The 19,686-nt window shown below is 39.7% G+C and overlaps 1 protein-coding gene across 1 annotated transcript; it reads left to right on the top strand.

The window, feature by feature from the left end:
• The first annotated feature begins 220 nt into the window (after positions 1 to 220).
• Positions 221 to 1,165, top strand: LOC109260162 (olfactory receptor 2W1-like). The gene has a single exon (XM_019438193.2). The coding sequence runs from the start codon at positions 221 to 223 to the stop codon at positions 1,163 to 1,165; it is 945 nt and encodes a 314-aa protein (XP_019293738.1).
• The last annotated feature ends 18,521 nt before the right edge of the window (positions 1,166 to 19,686 follow it).

A 19,686-nucleotide genomic window follows, 5' to 3' on the forward strand; every position in this document is an offset into this window, starting at 1 on the left:
GAGCCTCTAGCATATTATTTTTAGAATCACTCTGGTTATGAATAAACACAGGGAAGCTATGGTCACTGAATACAGTGTTAAAAGAAATATTCCAAAAGGAGAGAGCACACAAACAAGTGAATGTGGGATACTCATGCAGACTTTAGACATTTTATTTCTACCTAAAGTGATGCTATTTTTTGTTACCAGGGTATTGACCTCTAGACCTTCATGAGGAGTCATGGACACAAATAATGAAAGTTCCACTACAGACTTCATCCTGCTGGGGTTTTCTGATCTGCCCCAATTAGAACACATAATCTCTGGGGTTGTCTTTGTCTTCTATATTATGACTCTAGTAGGAAACACAGCCATCATCCTTGTATCTAACCTAGACAGCCAGCTCCATACTCCCATGTATTTTTTCCTATCCAATTTGTCTTTTCTGGATCTCTGTTATGCAACTAGCATTATCCCACAGATGCTGGTAAATCTATGGGGTCCAACAAAGTCTATTACCTATGGAGGGTGTGTGCTCCAATTCTTTTTTGCCCTTGACTTGGGAGCCACAGAATGTCTTCTCTTGGCTGTGATGGCCTATGATCGCTATGCTGCTGTCTGTCAACCTCTTCACTACACAGTATTAATGCACCCTCAGCTTTGCCAGAAGATGGTGCTCACCGCCTGGTTAGGTGGTCTTGGCAGTGCCTTAATTGTTTGTTCCTTGACTTTGAAGTTGCCAAGATGTGGGCACCGGGAGGTGGATAATTTTTTCTGTGAGATGCCAGCCTTGCTCAAGATGGCTTGTGTCTACTCAAAAGTAATTGAGATTGTTGTCTTTGCTCTTGGAGTGATATTTCTTCTAGCACCTCTATCAATAATTTTCATCTCATATGCAATTATCACTCAAGCTGTCATGAGGATAAAGTCAACAGCAAGGTGGCATAAGGTCCTTAATACATGTGGTTCCCACCTCACAGTAGTAACTCTGTTTTATGGAACAATCATTTATATGTACATGAAGCCACAGAATAGCACATCTGAAGATGAAGGGAAGTTCCTTACACTATTTTACACAATCGTCACACCCACCCTTAACCCTCTGATCTACACTTTAAGAAACAAAGATGTGAAGAGTGCAGTAAAGAGAATACTGTGTGAACGAAAATGGTCAGCAAAGTCATGAGTTAGATGGAACAGAAGTAAGGAAATAACACTGACCTTTACCAACAGAAGATGAGTCAATTCATTTCTGTAAGGAACACTTACTGGGTGTCTACCTTGTACCAAGAATTGTACCAAGTTCCGATTTGTAAATAAGTAGGAAGTACACCAAAATTATAGGAGATAGAGATACAGATACATAAAGGAACTTCAATTCATACACTTAAAATGCTTCAAGACTAATCTGGGACTACATATAAGTAAACATATAATGATTAAATGTGCTTAAGTACAGTAATAGAGATATGTACTAACTACTAAGAATATATTTCACCTAGAATATTTTTATGTAGGATTACACTGGACACTGATTTTTTTCTTCCCAGACACCCCGTACATCCACTTGATACTGCCAATGGGGACTTTGTGGTGGAGACCAACTACCCACCCTTATTCATTCCACTTTCTGTTCAAGTTTTAACTGCTGCAGGGTCACCATGTGGCATATCATATCTCTGAGACTGGCCTCCACTAACATAATGTGAGGAGTGAAATGTGTGGAACTCATGGTTTATCTTATCTAATAAGAAGGTATTTATTCTCACCCTCCTCCCTCCTGTTCCTGCTGGCTGAAGTGTGGATGTGGAAGGTCTCTAGCTTTGCCAAAAATCCTAAGAGGGAATGAAACAATAAGATGGAACCAGAACCCCCACCAGCAGAGCAATGCCTCCACAGTATTACAGCAGAAAAATATTCTATATTATTTAATATAATTAAGTCATTTTATTTTGGGGTTTCTCTGTTAGAGTAACTTAACTTTTAACCTCCATAGCCTGATAAAGAGTTTTAGCTTTTTCTTCTAAAGTTGTGTGGTCCTGGACCAGCACAAACAGCGCCACTTGTCAACTTATCAAAAATGCACACTCTTGGGCCCACCTCAGACCTACTGAGCCAACAATGCAGGATGGACTCAGCAGCTGACGTTTCTTACTAAACACTACAGGCAATGAGCCTAAATTTGAGAACCACTATTACAGCGAATGGGGAGACATTGAGTCTCTAAACAGAATATTAACATGACTTCATAGATTTTAATTAATTTATTTCCTATAGACATGTGAAAATAGATGGGTACCATTTCTCAAGGTTCTTGAATAACAGAAATGAAAAACATAAAAGGTTTCATCTATCATGATCTCACGGTTCTTGGGTTCAAGCCCCGCATCCTGTTCTGTGCTGACAGCTCAGAGCCTGAAGCCTGTTTCAGATTCCATGTCTCCCTCTCTCTCTCTCTTTCCGCCCCTCCCCTGCTCATGCTTTGTCTCTCTCTGTCTCAAAAAATAAACAAACATTAATTTTTTTTTAAGTTACAAAGTTCCTGTTACAAAATAACAAGTCATGGGGTACTTAGATGGCTAAGTTGATTGAGCATCAAACTCTTGATTTCAGCTCAGGTCGTGATCTCAGGGTCATGGGATTGAGCTCCAAGCTGGACTCTGTGCTGAGTGTGGTCCCTGTTTAAGATCCTCTCTGTCTCTCTCTGTCTCTCTCTGTCTCTCTCCCTCTCCCTCTTTCTCTCTATCACTATCCCTCTTCCCCTCTCCTCTGCTTGCTCTCTCTTTCTCTAAAATAAGTCACGAGAATGAAAAGTACAACACAGGGAATATAGCCAAAATATAGTAATGTATGGGAACAGGTGTGACTATATTTACTGTGGTGAACACAAAGTAATGTATAGAATTGTTGATTCACTGTTTATATCTGAAACTAACCTAACATTGTATATCAATTATACTTCAATTAAAAATAAATTTAAACAAAAAAATGTTACACATGGATTTTCAGCTGCATGGAGGTACCCTAACCCTTGTGTTGTTCAAGGGTCAGCCATAGAATGTTAGCTTTGTCACCAATAGATCCGAGTCAGCACCACTTCCTCTGCCTACCAATCATAAGATACATTTTAACTTTTCTGAGCCACCTAACCTTTAAGCCTACTTCATAAGATTGTTGTTGGCCATAAGTGCCTCATGCAGAACAGCTCTTGATAAACGTTTGCTATTACTAATGTGTGATCAATATATCAAATACAAATGCAGAACTCTCAACATCCCAGTGTCTTGGTAAGGTCCATCTTAGTATTGATGGTATGGCATGTTTTCAAATATATTTATTTACCATGTTCATACTTTGGAAATAAATAAATTTATTTTATTTTCTAAATAAAAACTTTTACTGGAAAAAATTTCATGTAAGAAAATGGTTATAATTTAGGGACATCTGGAGGAAGATAACAAGGTAGAAGGACCCTAAACTCACCTCATATGACAAATACAACTAGGTAATACATCAGTGTAAATAATCCAGAAAATGACCCAAAGACTGGCTGAAAAAACTCCACAACTAAACATAGAAAAGAAGCCACATTGAAGAGGGTAGGAAGAGTTAAGACATGCTCAGGAGCTAAACTGCAGGGTCTGGCCCCCAGATGGAGGGACTGGTGGGCAAAGAGAGGGGAGAGAAACAGACTATTACACCTGGAAGCCTTCATGGGGAAAACACATCCCAATAGTGTTTGGATTTGAAAACAGAGGGGCCAAATGTTGTAAGTTCTTACAACAAGGAGACTTAAAGCCTAGAACTTTGAAAATTAGTGGGTCTAGCTTTGGGAGAGCCTGGAAGCAATAGGAAACTGAGTCCTCATCCTTAAAGTCCCTGATAAGAAACTGAGTTCCTCATCCCTAACTGAGTCCCCTAAAACAACAAACAGCCCTCTGAGATACAGCATAGAAGCAACATTTTGAGAAACATATGAGGCGGATGTGAGGGAGTTATTTACTAATCTCAGGGTTTATTGTGGGACTTATCCAAGAAAAATGGAGCTGGTGCGTGCCATTATCCCTGCCCCCCCCCCCTCATTTCCAGCATGGATACAAGGATACCTGCAGGAATCTATAATGGCTCTGGCATTCACTGCCTAGATAATTTACACCACACCCTGGCCCCTCCAGTCAAGTCTGTATCAGTCCTGGCACTGCAGATCCCGTGCACCAGAATACCAGTACCCCTTGCCAATGCCATGTATCCTGAATGTGCACTTTGTGGGGCATCAGTCTAGTGGATGATGAACTCCTAGGGAGGATGCACACATCTTGTTAAAACTGTGGACCTCACCCATGTGTGCTTTGTGAAGTGGACCCTGCCGGCCCAATCTCTGTGGTGACTGTGTATCCCATATGGAAGAGGGCCATAGCAAACTTGTTAAAAGTGTGTGCCCTGCCAACTACTATCAAGAGCATGAAATATAGATGATGTTCCTAACAGAAACAGACACAGAGAGTTAGGCAAAATGAGAAGACAGAGATGTGTGTTCCAAATGAAAGAACAAGACAAAATCACAGCAAGAGACCTAAGTGAAACGGACATAAATAATATGTCTTATAGAGAATTTAAAATAATGATCTAAAGATACTCATGTCTTGAGAAAAGAGTGGAGAACATCATTGATACATAGAGATAAACAAAGAGATAAAAAAGGAACAAACCAGACATAAAGAGCACAATAATTGAAATTGGAAATACGTTAGACACTTGGGCTCTTTCCATGGTTTCGTTATTGTTGACAGCGCTGCTATGAACATTGGGTTGCATGTGTCCTTTCTAACCAGCATTTTTGTATCCCTTGGGTAAATTCCTAGTAGTGCAATTGTTGGGTCTCAGCTCTACTTTTAATTGTTTGACGATCCTCCATACTGTTTTCCAGAGTGACTGCAATGGTTTGCATTCCCACAAATAGTGCAAAGGTGTTCCCCTTTCTCTGAATTCTCACCAACATCTGTTGTTGCCTGAGTTGTTAATTTTAGCTATTCTTACTGGTGTGGAGTGGTATTTCACTGTGTTTTTTTTTCTTTTTTCTTTTTTATTTTATTTTATTTTATTTTTTTTGGCTAATAGACACATTTTTTTTTTGGTCCGAGAGCTTTTTTTTTTTAATATGAAATTTATTATCAAATTGGTTTCCATACAACACCCAGTGCTCATCCCAAAAGGTGCCCTCCTCAATACCCATCACCCACCCTCCCCTCCCTTCCACCCCCCATCAACCCTCAGTTTGTTCTCAGTTTTTAAGAGTCTCTTATGCTTTGGCTCTCTCCCACTCTAACCTCTTTTTTTTCTTCCCCTCCCCCATAGACTTATGTTAAGTTTCTCAGGATCCACATAAGAGTGAAAACATATGGTATCTGTCTTTCTCTGTATGACTTATTTCACTTAGCATAACACTCTCCAGTTCCATCCATGTTGCTACAAAGGGTCATATTTCATTCTTTCTCATTGCCATGTAGTATTCCATTGTGTATATAAACCACAATTTCTTTATCCATTCGTCAGTTGATGGACATTTAGGCTCTTACAATAATTTGGCTATTGTTGAGAGTGCTGCTATAAACATTGGAGTACAAGTGCCCCTATGCATCACCACTACTGTATCCCTTGTGTAAATTCCTAGCAGTGCTACTGCTGGGTCATAGGGTAGGTCTATTTTTAATTTTTTGAGGAATCTCCACACTGTTTTCCAGAGCGGCTGCACCAGTTTGCATTCCCACCAACAGTGCAAGAGGGTTCCCGTTTCTCCACATCCTCACCAGCATCTATAGTCTCCTGATTTGTTCATTTTGGCACTCTGACTGGCATGAGGTGGTATCTCAGTATGGTTTCAATTTGTATTTCCCTGATGAGGAGTGATGTTGAGCATCTTTTCATGTGCCTGTTGGCCATCTGGATGTCTTCTTTAGGGAAGTGTCTATTCATGTTTTCTGCTTCATTTCTTCTTTGGGGGTTTTTTGGGTGTTGAATTTGATAATTTCATTGTAGATTTGGATACTTACCCTTTATCAGATGTCATGTGTAAATATATTCTCTTGTTCCATCAGTTGTCTCAGTTTTGCTGATTGTTTCCTTCACTGTGTAGACCTTTTTATGTTTTTTTTTAATTTATTTAAATCAAAGTTAGTTAACATCTAGTGTAATTATGATTTCAGGAATAGAATTTAGTGATTCATCACTTATATATAACACTGAATGCTCATCCCAAGAGCCCTTCTAATGCCTATCGGCCATTTAGTCCACGCTTCCACCCAACAACATGCCAGCAACCCTCAGTTTGTTCTCTGTATTTAAGAGTCTCTAATGGTTTACCTACCTCTCTCTTTCTATCTTATTTTTGCTTACCTTCCCCTATGTTTATCTTGTTTGTTTCTTAAATTCCACATATAAGTGAAATAAAATGGAATCTTTCTCCTACTGTCTTATTTTGCTTAGCATAATACACCCTAGTTCCATCCACATTGTTAAAAATGGCAAGAGGGCATATCCTTCTGAGGGCGCATGCGTGAGATTCTGCATTTCCTATTCTCCGATTCCATTTTAGGCTGAAACTTTTTCACACTTCCCGCCCAGAGGTTATTACATCTTTGTGGCCGGCTCCTAGCACAGTGCAGTGGTACCCATCCCCCATCTTCGGTTTCGCTTTCCCGGGTTTCTGCTACCTGTTGTCAGCTTCGCTCGGGCAGCAGAAGCTCGTCCTGACGAATCTGCCGAAGGTCAATGGTAGCCTCATTCTACGTCACAGTGTGACGTCATCACCTCACTTCCTCTCATCCCTCCAGCACCTTACTATCTTGCGTGATCACGGGAACGGGAAGGGTGAGGAAACTGAAGATCACAGATGTTAAGTGACTGCTAATGATCATTCAGCTGCAGCCCATCAGTCAACGGCCTTGGATGCTTCCACAGCTGATTTTTAATTGAGAGCTTCAGATGGATTATAGAGAGGGCTTAGAGGAACCACAGTCCGTGAGGAAGTATATGCTTTGATGGGGGTAAACCCTGAGTGGCTCCTACAACAGGATTGAGAAGGGTAATTTTGCAGGAGCTGTCCTGAGGGCTGGATGAACTCCCTGGCCCTGCAGAAGAAACCACTGTCTGATGCCTGTCTGCCTGCTTCCCAGTGGTCGCAGCCACTTTAAGAGGTGCCATGTGGACTAGTCTTTCACCAGCCACCGTGGACTCTGGCAGAAGGACATTTTATCACCTAGAGAGATTTGTATAACCACAACCACCACAATCTAGATATAAAACCGTCCCATCATCACAAAGAAACTCCCTTTTGATAGGTTCCGGAAGATGGCGGCGTAGGAGGACGCGGGGCTCACAGCGCGTCCTGCCGATCACTTAGATTCCACCTACACCTGCCTAAAGAACCCAGAAAACCGCCAGAGGATTAGCAGAAGGGAGTCTCCGGAGTCAAGCGCAGACTAGAGGCCCACGGAAGAGGGTAGGAAGGGCGGCGAGGCGGTGCGCGCTCCACGGACTGGCGGGAGGGAGCCGGGGCGGAGGGGCGGCTCGCCGGCCTAGCAGAGCCCCCGAGTCTGGCTGGCAAAAGCGGAGGGGCCGGACGGACTGTGTTCCGACAGCAAGCGCGACTTAGCGTCTGGGAGGTCAGAAGTTAACAGCTCTGCTCGGAAAGCGGGAAGGCTGGAGGACAAAGGGAGGGAGAGCTGCTGAGCCCCCGGACGGCAGAGCTCAGCTTGGCAGGGAACAAAGGCGCCAGCGCCATCTCCCCCGCCCATCCCCCACCCAAAATCCCAAAGGGAACCAGTTCCTGCCAGGGAACTTGCTCGCTCCGCGCAAACACCCAACTCTGTGCTTCTGCGGAGCCAAACCTCCTGCAGCGGATCTGACTCCCTCCCGCTGCCACAGGGCTCCTCCTGAAGTGGATCACCTAAGGAGAAGCGAGCTAAGCCTGCCCCTCCAGCCCCCGTGCACCTTGCCCACCCACCCCAGCTAATACGCCAGATCCCCAGCAACACAAGCCTGGCAGTGTGCAAGTAGCCCAGACGGGACACGCCACCCCACAGTGAATCCCGCCCCTAGGAGAGGGGAAGAGAAGGCACACACCAGTCTGACTGTGGCCCCAGCGGTGGGCTGGGGGCAGACATCAGGGCGGACTGCGGCCCCGCCCACCAACTCCAGTTATACACCACAGCACAGGGGAAGTGCCCTGCAGGTCCTCACCACGCCAGGGACTCTCCAAAATGACCAAACGGAAGAATTCCCCTCAGAAGAATCTCCAGGAAATAACAACAGCTAATGAACTGATCAAAAAGGATTTAAATAATATAACAGAAAGTGAATTTAGAATAATAGTCATAAAATTAATCGCTGGGCTTGAAAACAGTATAGAGGACAGCAGAGAATCTCTTGCCACAAAGATCGAGGGACTAAGGAACAGTCATGAGGAGTTGAAAAACGCTTTAAACGAATTGCAAAACAAAATGGAATCCACGATGGCTCGGCTTGAAGAGGCAGAGGAGAGAATAGGTGAACTAGAAGATAAAGTTATGGAGAAAGAGGAAGCTGAAAGAAAGAGAGATAAAAAAATCCAGGAGTATGAGGGGAAAATTAGAGAACTAAGTGATACACTAAAAAAAAATAATATACGCATAATTGGTATCCCAGAGGAGGAAGAGAGAGGGAAGGGTGCTGAAGGGGTACTTGAACAAACTATAGCTGAGAACTTCCCTGAACTGGGGAAGGAAAAAGGCATTGAAATCCAAGAGGCGCAGAGAACTCCCTTCAGACGTAACTTGAATCGATCTTCTGCACGACATATCATAGTGAAACTGGCAAAATACAAGGATAAAGAGAAAATTCTGAAAGCAGCAAGGGATAAACGTGCCCTCACATATAAAGGGAGACCTATAAGACTCGTGACTGATCTCTCCTTTGAAACTTGGCAGGCCAGAAAGGCATGGCACGATATCTACAGTGTGCTAAACAGAAAAAATATGCAGCCGAGAATCCTTTATCCAGCAAGTCTGTCATTTAGAATAGAAGGAGAGATAAAGGTCTTCCCAAACAAACAAAAACTGAAGGAATTTGTCACCACGAAACCAGCCCTACAAGAGATCCTAAGGGGGATCCTGTGAGACAAAGTACCAGAGACATCACTACAAGCATAAAACATACAGACATCACAATGACTCTAAACCCGTATCTTTCTATAATAACACTGAATGTAAATGGATTAAATGCGCCAACTAAAAGACATAGGGTATCAGAATGGATAAAAAAACAAGACCCATCTATTTGCTGTCTACAAGAGACTCATTTTAGATCTGAGGACACCTTTAGATTGAGAGTGAGGGGATGGAGAACTATTTATCATGCTCCTGGAAGCCAAAAGAAAGCTGGAGTAGCCATACTTATATCAGACAAACTAGACTTTAAATTAAAGGCTGTAACAAGAGATGAAGAAGGGCATTATATAATAATCACAGGGTCTATCCACCAGGAAGAGCTAACTATTATAAATGTCTATGCGCCAAATACCCGAGCCCCCAGATATATAAAACAATTACTCATAAACATAAGCAACCTTATTGATAAGAATGTGGTCATTGCAGGGGACTTTAACACCCCACTTACAGAAATGGATAGATCATCTAGACACACAGTCAATAAAGAAACAAGGGCCCTGAATGATACATTGGATCAGATGGACTTGACAGATATATTTAGAACTCTGCATCCCAAAGCAACAGAATATACTTTCTTCTCGAGTGCACATGGAACATTCTCCAAGATAGATCATATCCTGGGTCACAAAACAGCCCTTCATAAGTTTACAAGAATTGAAATTATACCATGCATACTTTCAGACCACAATGCTATGAAGCTTGAAATCAACCACAGGAAAAAGTCTGGAAAACCTCCAAAAGCATGGAGGTTAAAGAACACCCTACTAACGAATGAGTGGGTCAACCAGGCAATTAGAGAAGAAATTAAAACATATATGGAAACAAACGAAAATGAAAATACAACAATCCAAACGCTTTGGGATGCAGCGAAGGCAGTCCTGAGAGGAAAATACATCGCAATCCAGGCCTATCTCAAGAAACAAGAAAAATCCCAAATACAAAATCTAACAGCACACCTAAAGGAAATAGAAGCAGAACAGCAAAGGCAGCCTAAACCCAGCAGAAGAAGAGAAATCATAAAGATCAGAGCAGAAATAAACAATATAGAATCTAAAAAAACTGTAGAGCAGATCAACGAAACCAAGAGTTGGTTTTTTGAAAAAATAAACAAAATTGACAAACCTCTAGCCAGGCTTCTCAAAAAGAAAAGGGAGATGACCCAAATAGATAAAATCATGAATGAAAATGGAATGATTACAACCAATCCCTCAGAGATACAAACAATTATCAGGGAATACTATGAAAAATTATATGCCAGCAAATTGGACAACCTGGAAGAAATGGACAAATTCCTAAACACCCACACTCTTCCAAAACTCAATCAGGAGGAAATAGAAAGCTTGAACAGACCCATAACCAGCGAAGAAATTGAATCGGTTATCAAAAATCTCCCAACAAATAAGAGTCCAGGACCAGATGGCTTCCCAGGGGAGTTCTACCAGACATTTAAAGCAGAGATAATACCTATCCTTCTCAAGCTATTCCAAGAAATAGAAAGGGAAGGAAAACTTCCAGACTCATTCTATGAAGCCAGTATTACTTTGATTCCTAAACCAGATAGAGACCCAGTAAAAAAAGAGAACTACAGGCCAATATCCCTGATGAATATGGATGCAAAAATTCTTAATAAGATACTAGCAAATCGAATTCAACAGCATATAAAAAGAATTATTCACCATGATCAAGTGGGATTCATTCCTGGGATGCAGGGCTGGTTCAACATTCGCAAATCGATCAACGTGATACATCACATTAACAAAAAAAAAGAGAAGAACCATATGATCCTGTCAATCGATGCAGAAAAGGCCTTTGACAAAATCCAGCACCCTTTCTTAATAAAAACCCTTGAGAAAGTCGGGATAGAAGGAACATACTTAAAGATCATAAAGGCCATTTATGAAAAGCCCACAGCTAACATCATCCTCAACGGGGAAAAACTGAGAGCTTTTTCCCTGAGATCAGGAACACGACAGGGATGCCCACTGTCACCGCTGCTGTTTAATATAGTGCTGGAAGTTCTAGCATCAGCAATCAGACAACAAAAGGAAATCAAAGGCATCAAAATTGGCAAAGATGAAGTCAAGCTTTCGCTTTTTGCAGATGACATGATATTATACATGGAAAATCCGATAGACTCCACCAAAAGTCTGCTAGAACTGATACATGAATTCAGCAAAGTTGCAGGATACAAAATCAATGTGCAGAAATCAGTTGCATTCTTATACACTAACAATGAAGCAACAGAAAGACAAATGAAGAAACTGATCCCATTCACAATTGCACCAAGAAGCATAAAATACCTAGGAATAAATCTAACCAAAGATGTAAAAGATCTGTATGCTGAAAACTACAGAAAGCTTATGCAGGTAATTGAAGAAGATATAAAGAAATGGAAAGACATTCCCTGCTCATGGATTGGAAGAATAAATATTGTCAAAATGTCAATACTACCCAAAGCTATCTACACATTCAATGCAATCCCAATCAAAATTGCACCAGCATTCTTCTCGAAACTAGAACAAGCAATCCTAAAATTCATATGGAACCACAAAAGGCCCCGAATAGCCAAAGTAATTTTGAAGAAGAAGACCAAAGCAGGAGGCATCACAATCCCAGACTTTAGCCTCTACTACAAAGCTGTCATCATCAAGACAGCATGGTATTGGCATAAAAACAGACACATAGACCAATGGAATAGAATAGAAACCCCAGAACTAGACCCACAAACGTATGGCCAACTCATCTTTGACAAAGCAGGAAAGAACATCCAATGGAAAAAAGACAGTCTCTTTAACAAATGGTGCTGGGAGAACTGGACAGCAACATGCAGAAGGTTGAAACTAGACCACTTTCTCACACCATTCACAAAAATAAACTCAAAATGGATAAAGGACCTGAATGTGAGACAGGAAACCATCAAAACCTTAGAGGAGAAAGCAGGAAAAGACCTCTCTGACCTCAGCCGTAGCAATCTCTTACTCGGCACATCCCCAAAGGCAAGGGAATTAAAAGCAAAAGTGAATTACTGGGACCTTATGAAGATAAAAAGCTTCTGCACAGCAAAGGAAACAACCAACAAAACTAAAAGGCAACCAACGGAATGGGAAAAGATATTTGCAAATGACACATCGGACAAAGGGCTAGTATCCAAAATCTATAAAGAGCTCATCAAACTCCACACCCGAAAAACAAATAACCCAGTGAAGAAATGGGCAGAAAACATGAATAGACACTTCTCTAAAGAAGACATCCGGATGGCCAACAGGCACATGAAAAGATGTTCAACGTCGCTCCTTATCAGGGAAATACAAATCAAAACCACACTCAGATACCACCTCACGCCAGTCAGAGTGGCCAAAATGAAGAAATCAGGAGACTATAGATGCTGGAGAGGATGTGGAGAAACAGGAACCCTCTTGCACTGTTGGTGGGAATGCAAATTGGTGCAGCCGCTCTGGAAAGCAGTGTGGAGGTTCCTCAGAAAATTAAAAATAGACCTACCCTATGACCCAGCAATAGCACTGCTAGGAATTTATCCAAGGGATACAGGAGTACTGATGCATAGGGGCACCTGTACCCCAATGTTTATAGCGGCACTATCAACAATAGCCAAATTATGGAAAGAGCCTAAATGTCCATCAACTGATGAATGGATAAAGAAATTGTGGTTTATATACACAATGGAATACTACGTGGCAATGAGAAAAAATGAAATATGGCCTTTTGTAGCAACATGGATGGAACTGGAGAGTGTGATGCTAAGTGAAATAAGCCATACAGAGAAAGACAGATACCATATGGTTTCACTCTTAGGTGGATCCTGAGAAACATAACAGAAACCCATGGGGGAGGGGAAGGAAAAAAAAAAAAAAAAAAGAGGTTAGAGTGGGAGAGAGCCAAAGCATTAGAGACTGTTAAAAACTGAGAACAAACTGAGGGTTGATGGGGGGTGGGAGGGAGGGCAGGGTGGGTGATGGGTATTGAGGAGGGCACCTTTTGGGATGAGCACTGGGTGTTGTATGGAAACCAATTTGACAGTAAATTTCATATATTAAAAAATAAAAAAATAAAAAAAAATGGCAAGAGTTCATTTTTTTTTATTGAATCACATCTTCTTAATTCATTCACCAGTCAAAAGACACTGGGGCTCTTTCAATATTGGCTATTGTTGATAGTGCTGGTATAAACATTGGGGTGCAGGTGCCCCTGTGAATCAGCATTTTTGTATCCTTTGGATAAATACCTAGTAGTGCAATTGCTGGGTTGTAGGGTAGTTCTATTTTTAACCTTTGAGGAACCTCCATATTGTTTCCCAGAGTGGCTGCATCAGTTTGCATTCCCACTAACAATGCAAAAGAGATCCTCTTTCTCTGCATCCTCGCCAACATCTGTTGTTGCCCGAGTTGTTAATTTTAGCCATTCTGACAGATTTGAAGTAGTATCTCATTGTGGGTTTCATTTGTATTTCCCTGATGATGAGTGTTATTGAGAATTTCTCATGTGTCTGTTAGCCTCTGGATATTTTCTTGGAAAAAGTGTCTGTTCATGGCTTTTATCCATTTCTTCATGGGGTTATTTGTTTTGGGGTGTTGAATTTGATGAGTTTTTTATAGAGTTTGGATACTAACCCTTTATCTGATAGTTTATTTACAACTATCTTCTCCCATTCTGTCTGTTGCCTTTTAGTTTTTCTGATTGTTCCCTTTGCTGTGCAGAAGCATTTTGTCTTGATGAGGTACCAATAGTCCATTTCTGCTTTTGTTTTCTTGCCTCTTGAGAAGTATTGATTAAGAAGTTGCTGCAGCCAAGGTCAAGAGGTTTTTGGCTGTTTTCTCCTCTAGGATTTGATTTCCTGTCTTACATTTAGGTCTTTCATCCATTTTGAGTTTATTTTTGTGTATTATATAAGAAAGTGGTCCATGTTCATTCTTCTGCATGTCGCTGTTCAGTTTTCCCAACACCACTTGCTGAAGAGACTGTCTTTATTCCATTGGATATTCTTTCGTGCTTTATCAAAGATTAGTTGGTTATACATTTCTAGGTCCATTTCTGGGTTCTATATTCTGCCCCATTGATCTGAGTGTCTGTTTTTGTCCCAGGACCATACTGTCTTGATGATTACAACATTGTAGTACATGCTAAAGTCTGAAATTATGATGCCTCCGGCTTTGGTTTTCTTTTTCAACGTGGCTTTGGCTATTCATGGTCTTCTATGGTTCCTTATAAATTTTATGATTGTTTGTTCTGTGAAGAATGCTCGTGTTATTTTGATAGGGAATGCACTGAATGTGTAGATTGCTTTGGGTGGCATTGACATTTTAACAATATTTGTTCTTCTAATCTATGAGCATGGAATGTTTTTTCATTTAGTTGTATTTCTTCAATTTCTTTAATAAGCTTTCTATAGTTTTCAGTGCATATAGATTTTCACCTATTTGGCATGGTTTGGATGCTACTGTAATATGGGATAGATGCCTTCATTTCAAATTCTGCTCCTACATTACTGGTGTCTAGAAATCCAACGGATTTCTGTACACTGATTTCATATCCTGCACTTCGCTGAATTCATGGATCTGTTCTAGCAGTTTTTTGGTGGAGTCTTTCATGTTTTCCACATATACTATGATGTCGACTGTGAAGAGTGCAAGTTTGTCTTCTCCCTTACCAATTTGTATGACTTTTATTTCTTTGTGTTGTCTGTTTGCTGAGGCTAGGGCTTCAGTACTATGTTGAATAACAGTGGTGAAAGGGTACATCTCTGTCATGTTCCTGACCTTAGGGGGAAAGGTCTAAGTTTCTCCCCATTGAGGAAGACATGAGCTGTGGGTCTTTCATATATGGACTTTATGATCCTGAAGTTGTTCCTTATATCCCAACTTACTTGAGGGTTTTTTCAAGAAAGGATGCTGTATTTTGTCAAATGCTTTTTATTCATCTATTGAAAGTATCGTGATATTCTTATCCTTTCTTTTATTAATATGATGTAACATGTTGATTGATTTCTGGATATTGACACATACCTGCAGCCCAGGAATAAGTCCCACTAGATCATGGAGAATAATTCTTTTAAAAAGTTGTTGAATTCGATTTGCTAGTGCTGCTGTTGAGAATTTTTGTATCCTTGTGAATCATGGAAATTGATCTGTAATTCTCCTTTTTAATGGGGGTCTTTGGTTTTGGAATCAAGGTAATTTTGGCTTCATAGAATGAGTTGGGAAATTTTCCTTCTGTTTCTGTTTTTGGAACAGTTTTAAAAGAATAGGTATTAGCACTTTTTAAAATGTTTGGTAGCATTCTCCTGGGAAGCCATCCAGCCCCGGGATCTTATTGGTTGGATGAATACTGATTCTACTCCTTTGCTAGTTATGGGTCTGTTCAAATTTTCTATTTCTTCCTTTTTCAGAGCACAAATGTCCACCAGCTGATGAATGGATAAAGATGTCCCTAAAGTTTGGGGGTTTTAAAAGATAGTAGGCTTGGCTGAATTAGAGCCCAAAGGCCACTGTGTTACTCTGGACACTATATGACCTCTTCTTCATAAAGCCATTACTCTCAGGGACAGAAAGTAGAACAGACTTTCCTAACACAGAGAAGACAGACTTAGACAAAATGTGGACAGAGGAATTCATCCCAAAAGAAAGAACAAGAAAGGTCACAGCCAGAGATCCAATTCAAACAGATATAAGTAACATGCTTGATGAAGAAGTAAAAGCAACAATCAAAATGATATTTGCTGTGCTTGAGAAAAGAATAGAAGATTTCAAGAAGACCCTCATGGAAGAAATAAGAGTTAAAAAACAAGTGGTCAGAAGTGAAAAGTGTAATAGCTGAAATTTGAAACAACTGGATGTAATGACCACAGAATGGAAGAAGCACAGAAACAAATATGTGATATAGAAGATAAAAATAATGGAAAATGATGAAGGTGAACAAAAGAGATAAAGAAGAATTATGGATCATGAGAATACACTAAGAGAACTCAGGGACTCTATCAAACATAATATTTGTATCATAGCAGTCTCAGAAGTAGAAGAGAGAAAAAAAGGGGGCAGAAGGTTTATTTGAGAAAATAATAGTTGAAAACTTCCCTAATGAGGGGAAAGAAACAGACATCGAAATTTAGGAGCACAGAGACCTCCCATCAAAGTAAACAAAAGTAGACCAACACCAAGAGAGATAAATAAAAAACCCTAAAATCAGCAAGACAGAATAAATCCCTAACTTACAAGGAAAGACATATAAGACCACCTGAAGATTTCTCCACAGAAACTAGCGAAGCCAGGAGGGAGTGATATGATATATTCAACAGGCTAAATGGGAAAAATCTGCAGTCATGAATACTCGTTCCAGCAAGGTTCTCATTCAGCATAGAAGGAGAGATAAAGAGTTTACCAGAGAAACAAAAACTAAAGGATTCCATGGCGACTAAACTAGCCATGAAAAAATATTAAAGGGAAGTCTTTGGTGAAAAAAAAGGACCAAAAACACCAAAGATTAGACAGGAAAAAAGAAAATCTCCAGAAACAACAGCAAAACAAATAATAAAATGGCATCAATACATATCACTAATTAATCTGAATGCAAGTGGACTAAACACTCCAATTAAAAGACACAGTGTGTCAAAATGGATTTAAAAAAATACCCAGCTCTAGGTGTCTCTCAAGACAATCACTTAAGGCCTAAAGACACCTGCACATTGAAAGTGAAGTGATGGAGAAACATTGGTCATACATATGGATGTCAAAAGAAAGCTGAAGCTGAAGTAGCAATATATACATCAGACAAACTAGAGTTTAAACCAGGAACTGTAACAAGAGATGAAGAAGGGCACTATATCATAAAAAGGGGACTATCCAACAAGTGGATCTAGCAATTGTATATATTTATGTACCCAACCTGGAAGTACCCATATATATAAAACAAATAAGAATAAACACAGAGGAACTCACTGATATAAAAATAACAATGGAACTGGTAACACCCCAGTTACATCAATGGACCCATCACTCAAGCAGAAAATCAACAAGGAAATTTAGCTGTGAATGACACACTGGACCAGATGGATTTAACAGTTATATTCAGAATATTTCATCATAAATCAGCAGAATACATATTCTTTTCATGTGCACATGGGACATTATCAAGAATAGATTACATATTGGTCATAAATCAGGCCTCAACAGCTACAAAGAAATTGAGATCATACCATGCATCATTTCTGACCAAAATGCTAAAAAACATGTTGCCAACGACAAGAAAAAAATTGGAAAGACCACAAGTACATGGAGATTAAATTGCATGCTACTAAACAATGAATGTGTAAACCAGAAATCAAAGAATAAAATTTCAAAAAATAAATGAAAAAAAAAAAAGAAAATGTAAACACAACAGTCCAAAACCATTGGATGCAGGTAAAGCAGTCATAAGAGTGAAGTATAGAGAAATACAGGCTTACTTCACAAATCAAGAAAAATCTCAAGTAAACATCCTATCCATACACCTAAATGAGCTAGAAAAAGAACAATTAACAAAGCCTAAGGCCAGCAGAAGAGGGAAAATAATCAATACTAGAGCACATATAAGTGATACAGAAACCAAAAAAAAAAAATATTGAACACAGAGAGAAACCAGGAGCCAGTTCTTCGAAAAAATAAAATTGATAAACCCTTAGCCAGATGTACCAAAAATAAAAGAAAGCACCTCGATAATAAAGTCACAAATGAGAGAGGAGAAATACAACCAACATCAGAGAAATTCAAACAATTATAAGAGAACATTATGAAAAACTATATGCCAACAAATTGGACCACAAGGGGAAAAACTGACAAATTCCTACAAATATATAAACTATCAAAACTGAAATAGAAAGAAATGGAAAACTTGGGCAGACTGATAACCAGACAAGAAAGTGAATTGGTAATCAGAAGTCTCCCAACAAAAAAACCCAGGGCCACATAGCTTCACAAGGAAAATTCTACCAATGATTTAGAGAGGAATTAATACCTATTCTTTTCAATCTGTTCCAAAAAAGGAGAAAGAACAGTAAAACATCCAAATTCATCCTGTGATGTCAGCATTACCCTGATTCCCAAAACGGGCAAACCCCCACTAAAAAAGACCAAATTCCAGATGGATATAGATGCAAAATTTCTCAACAAAATACTGGTAAATCAAAACTAACTGTACATTAAAAGAATCATTCACCACAATCACATGGGATTTATTCCTGGATGGCAAATGTGGTGCAAATTTGGAAATCAATCAACATGATACACCACATTAATAAAAGAAAGAATAAGAATCATATGATCCTCTCAATAGATGCAGATAAGTCATTCGACAAAGTACAATATCCAATCATGATAAAAACCCTCAATTAAGGGGACTTAGAGGGAACATAGCTCTATATAATAAAAGCCATATATGAAAAACCCATAGCTAATATCATCCTCAATGGGGAAAACAGAGATTTTCCTCTCCAGTCAGGAACAGGACAGGGACGTCAACTCTCACCACTGTTATTTAACACAGTAGCAGCAGTCCTGGCCTCAGCAATCAGGCAACAAAAACAAAGAAAAGGCATCTACACTGGTGAGAAAGAAGACAAACTTTCACTACATGCAGATGACATGATACTCTATCTTGAACACCCAAAAGATTCCACCCAAAACTTGCTAGAACTAATACATGAATTCAGAAAAGTCATGGGATACAAAATCAACATTCAGAAATCTGTTGCATTTCTATATACCATAATGAAATAACAAAACAAGAAATCAAGGTATTTATCCCATTTACAATTGCACCAAAAATCATAAGACACCAAGGAATAAACCTAAGTAAAGAGGTAAAAGATCAGTACCCTCAAAACTATAGAACACTGAAGAATGAAATTAAAGATGAGACAAATAAACGGAAAAATATTCCATGCTCATGGAATGGAAGAAAGATATTTTTAAAATGTCAATACTACCTAAAGCATCTACACATTTAATGCAATGCCTGTCAAAATACCACCAGCATTTTTCACTGAGCTAGGACAAACAGTTCTAAGATTTATATAGAGCCACAAAAGACCCGGAATAGACAAAGTAATGTTGAAAGAGAAAAGCAAAGCTGGAGCCATCGCAATTCCCTATATTACAAAGCTATAATCACCAACGCAATATGGTACTGCCATAGTAATGGACACACAGATCAATGGAATAGGTAAGAAAACGCAGAAATAAACCCATAACTATCATAACTATATGGTCAACTAATCTTCAACAAAGCAGTAAATAATATGCAATGGGAAAAAAGTGTCCTCAACAAATGGTGCTGGGAAAACTAGACAACTACAAACAAAGTAATGAAACTGGACCACTTTCTTACACCAGATACAAAAAATATAAATAAATAAATTCAAATGCATTAAAGACCTTAGCTTGAGACAGGAAAACATTAAAAACCTAAAGAACAAAGGCAGTTACCTCTCTGACATCAGCCACAGCAATTTCTTACT

This window comes from Panthera pardus, unplaced genomic scaffold (assembly GCF_024362965.1).
Source record: "Panthera pardus isolate Hobbes unplaced genomic scaffold, ASM2436296v1 HiC_scaffold_17, whole genome shotgun sequence".
Taxonomy (NCBI): Eukaryota; Metazoa; Chordata; class Mammalia; order Carnivora; family Felidae; genus Panthera; species Panthera pardus.

Coding starts and splice junctions, on each gene's coding strand:
- LOC109260162 (XM_019438193.2), top strand. CDS start 221: ATGGACACAAATAATGAAAGTTCCACTACAGACTTCATCCTGCTGGGG.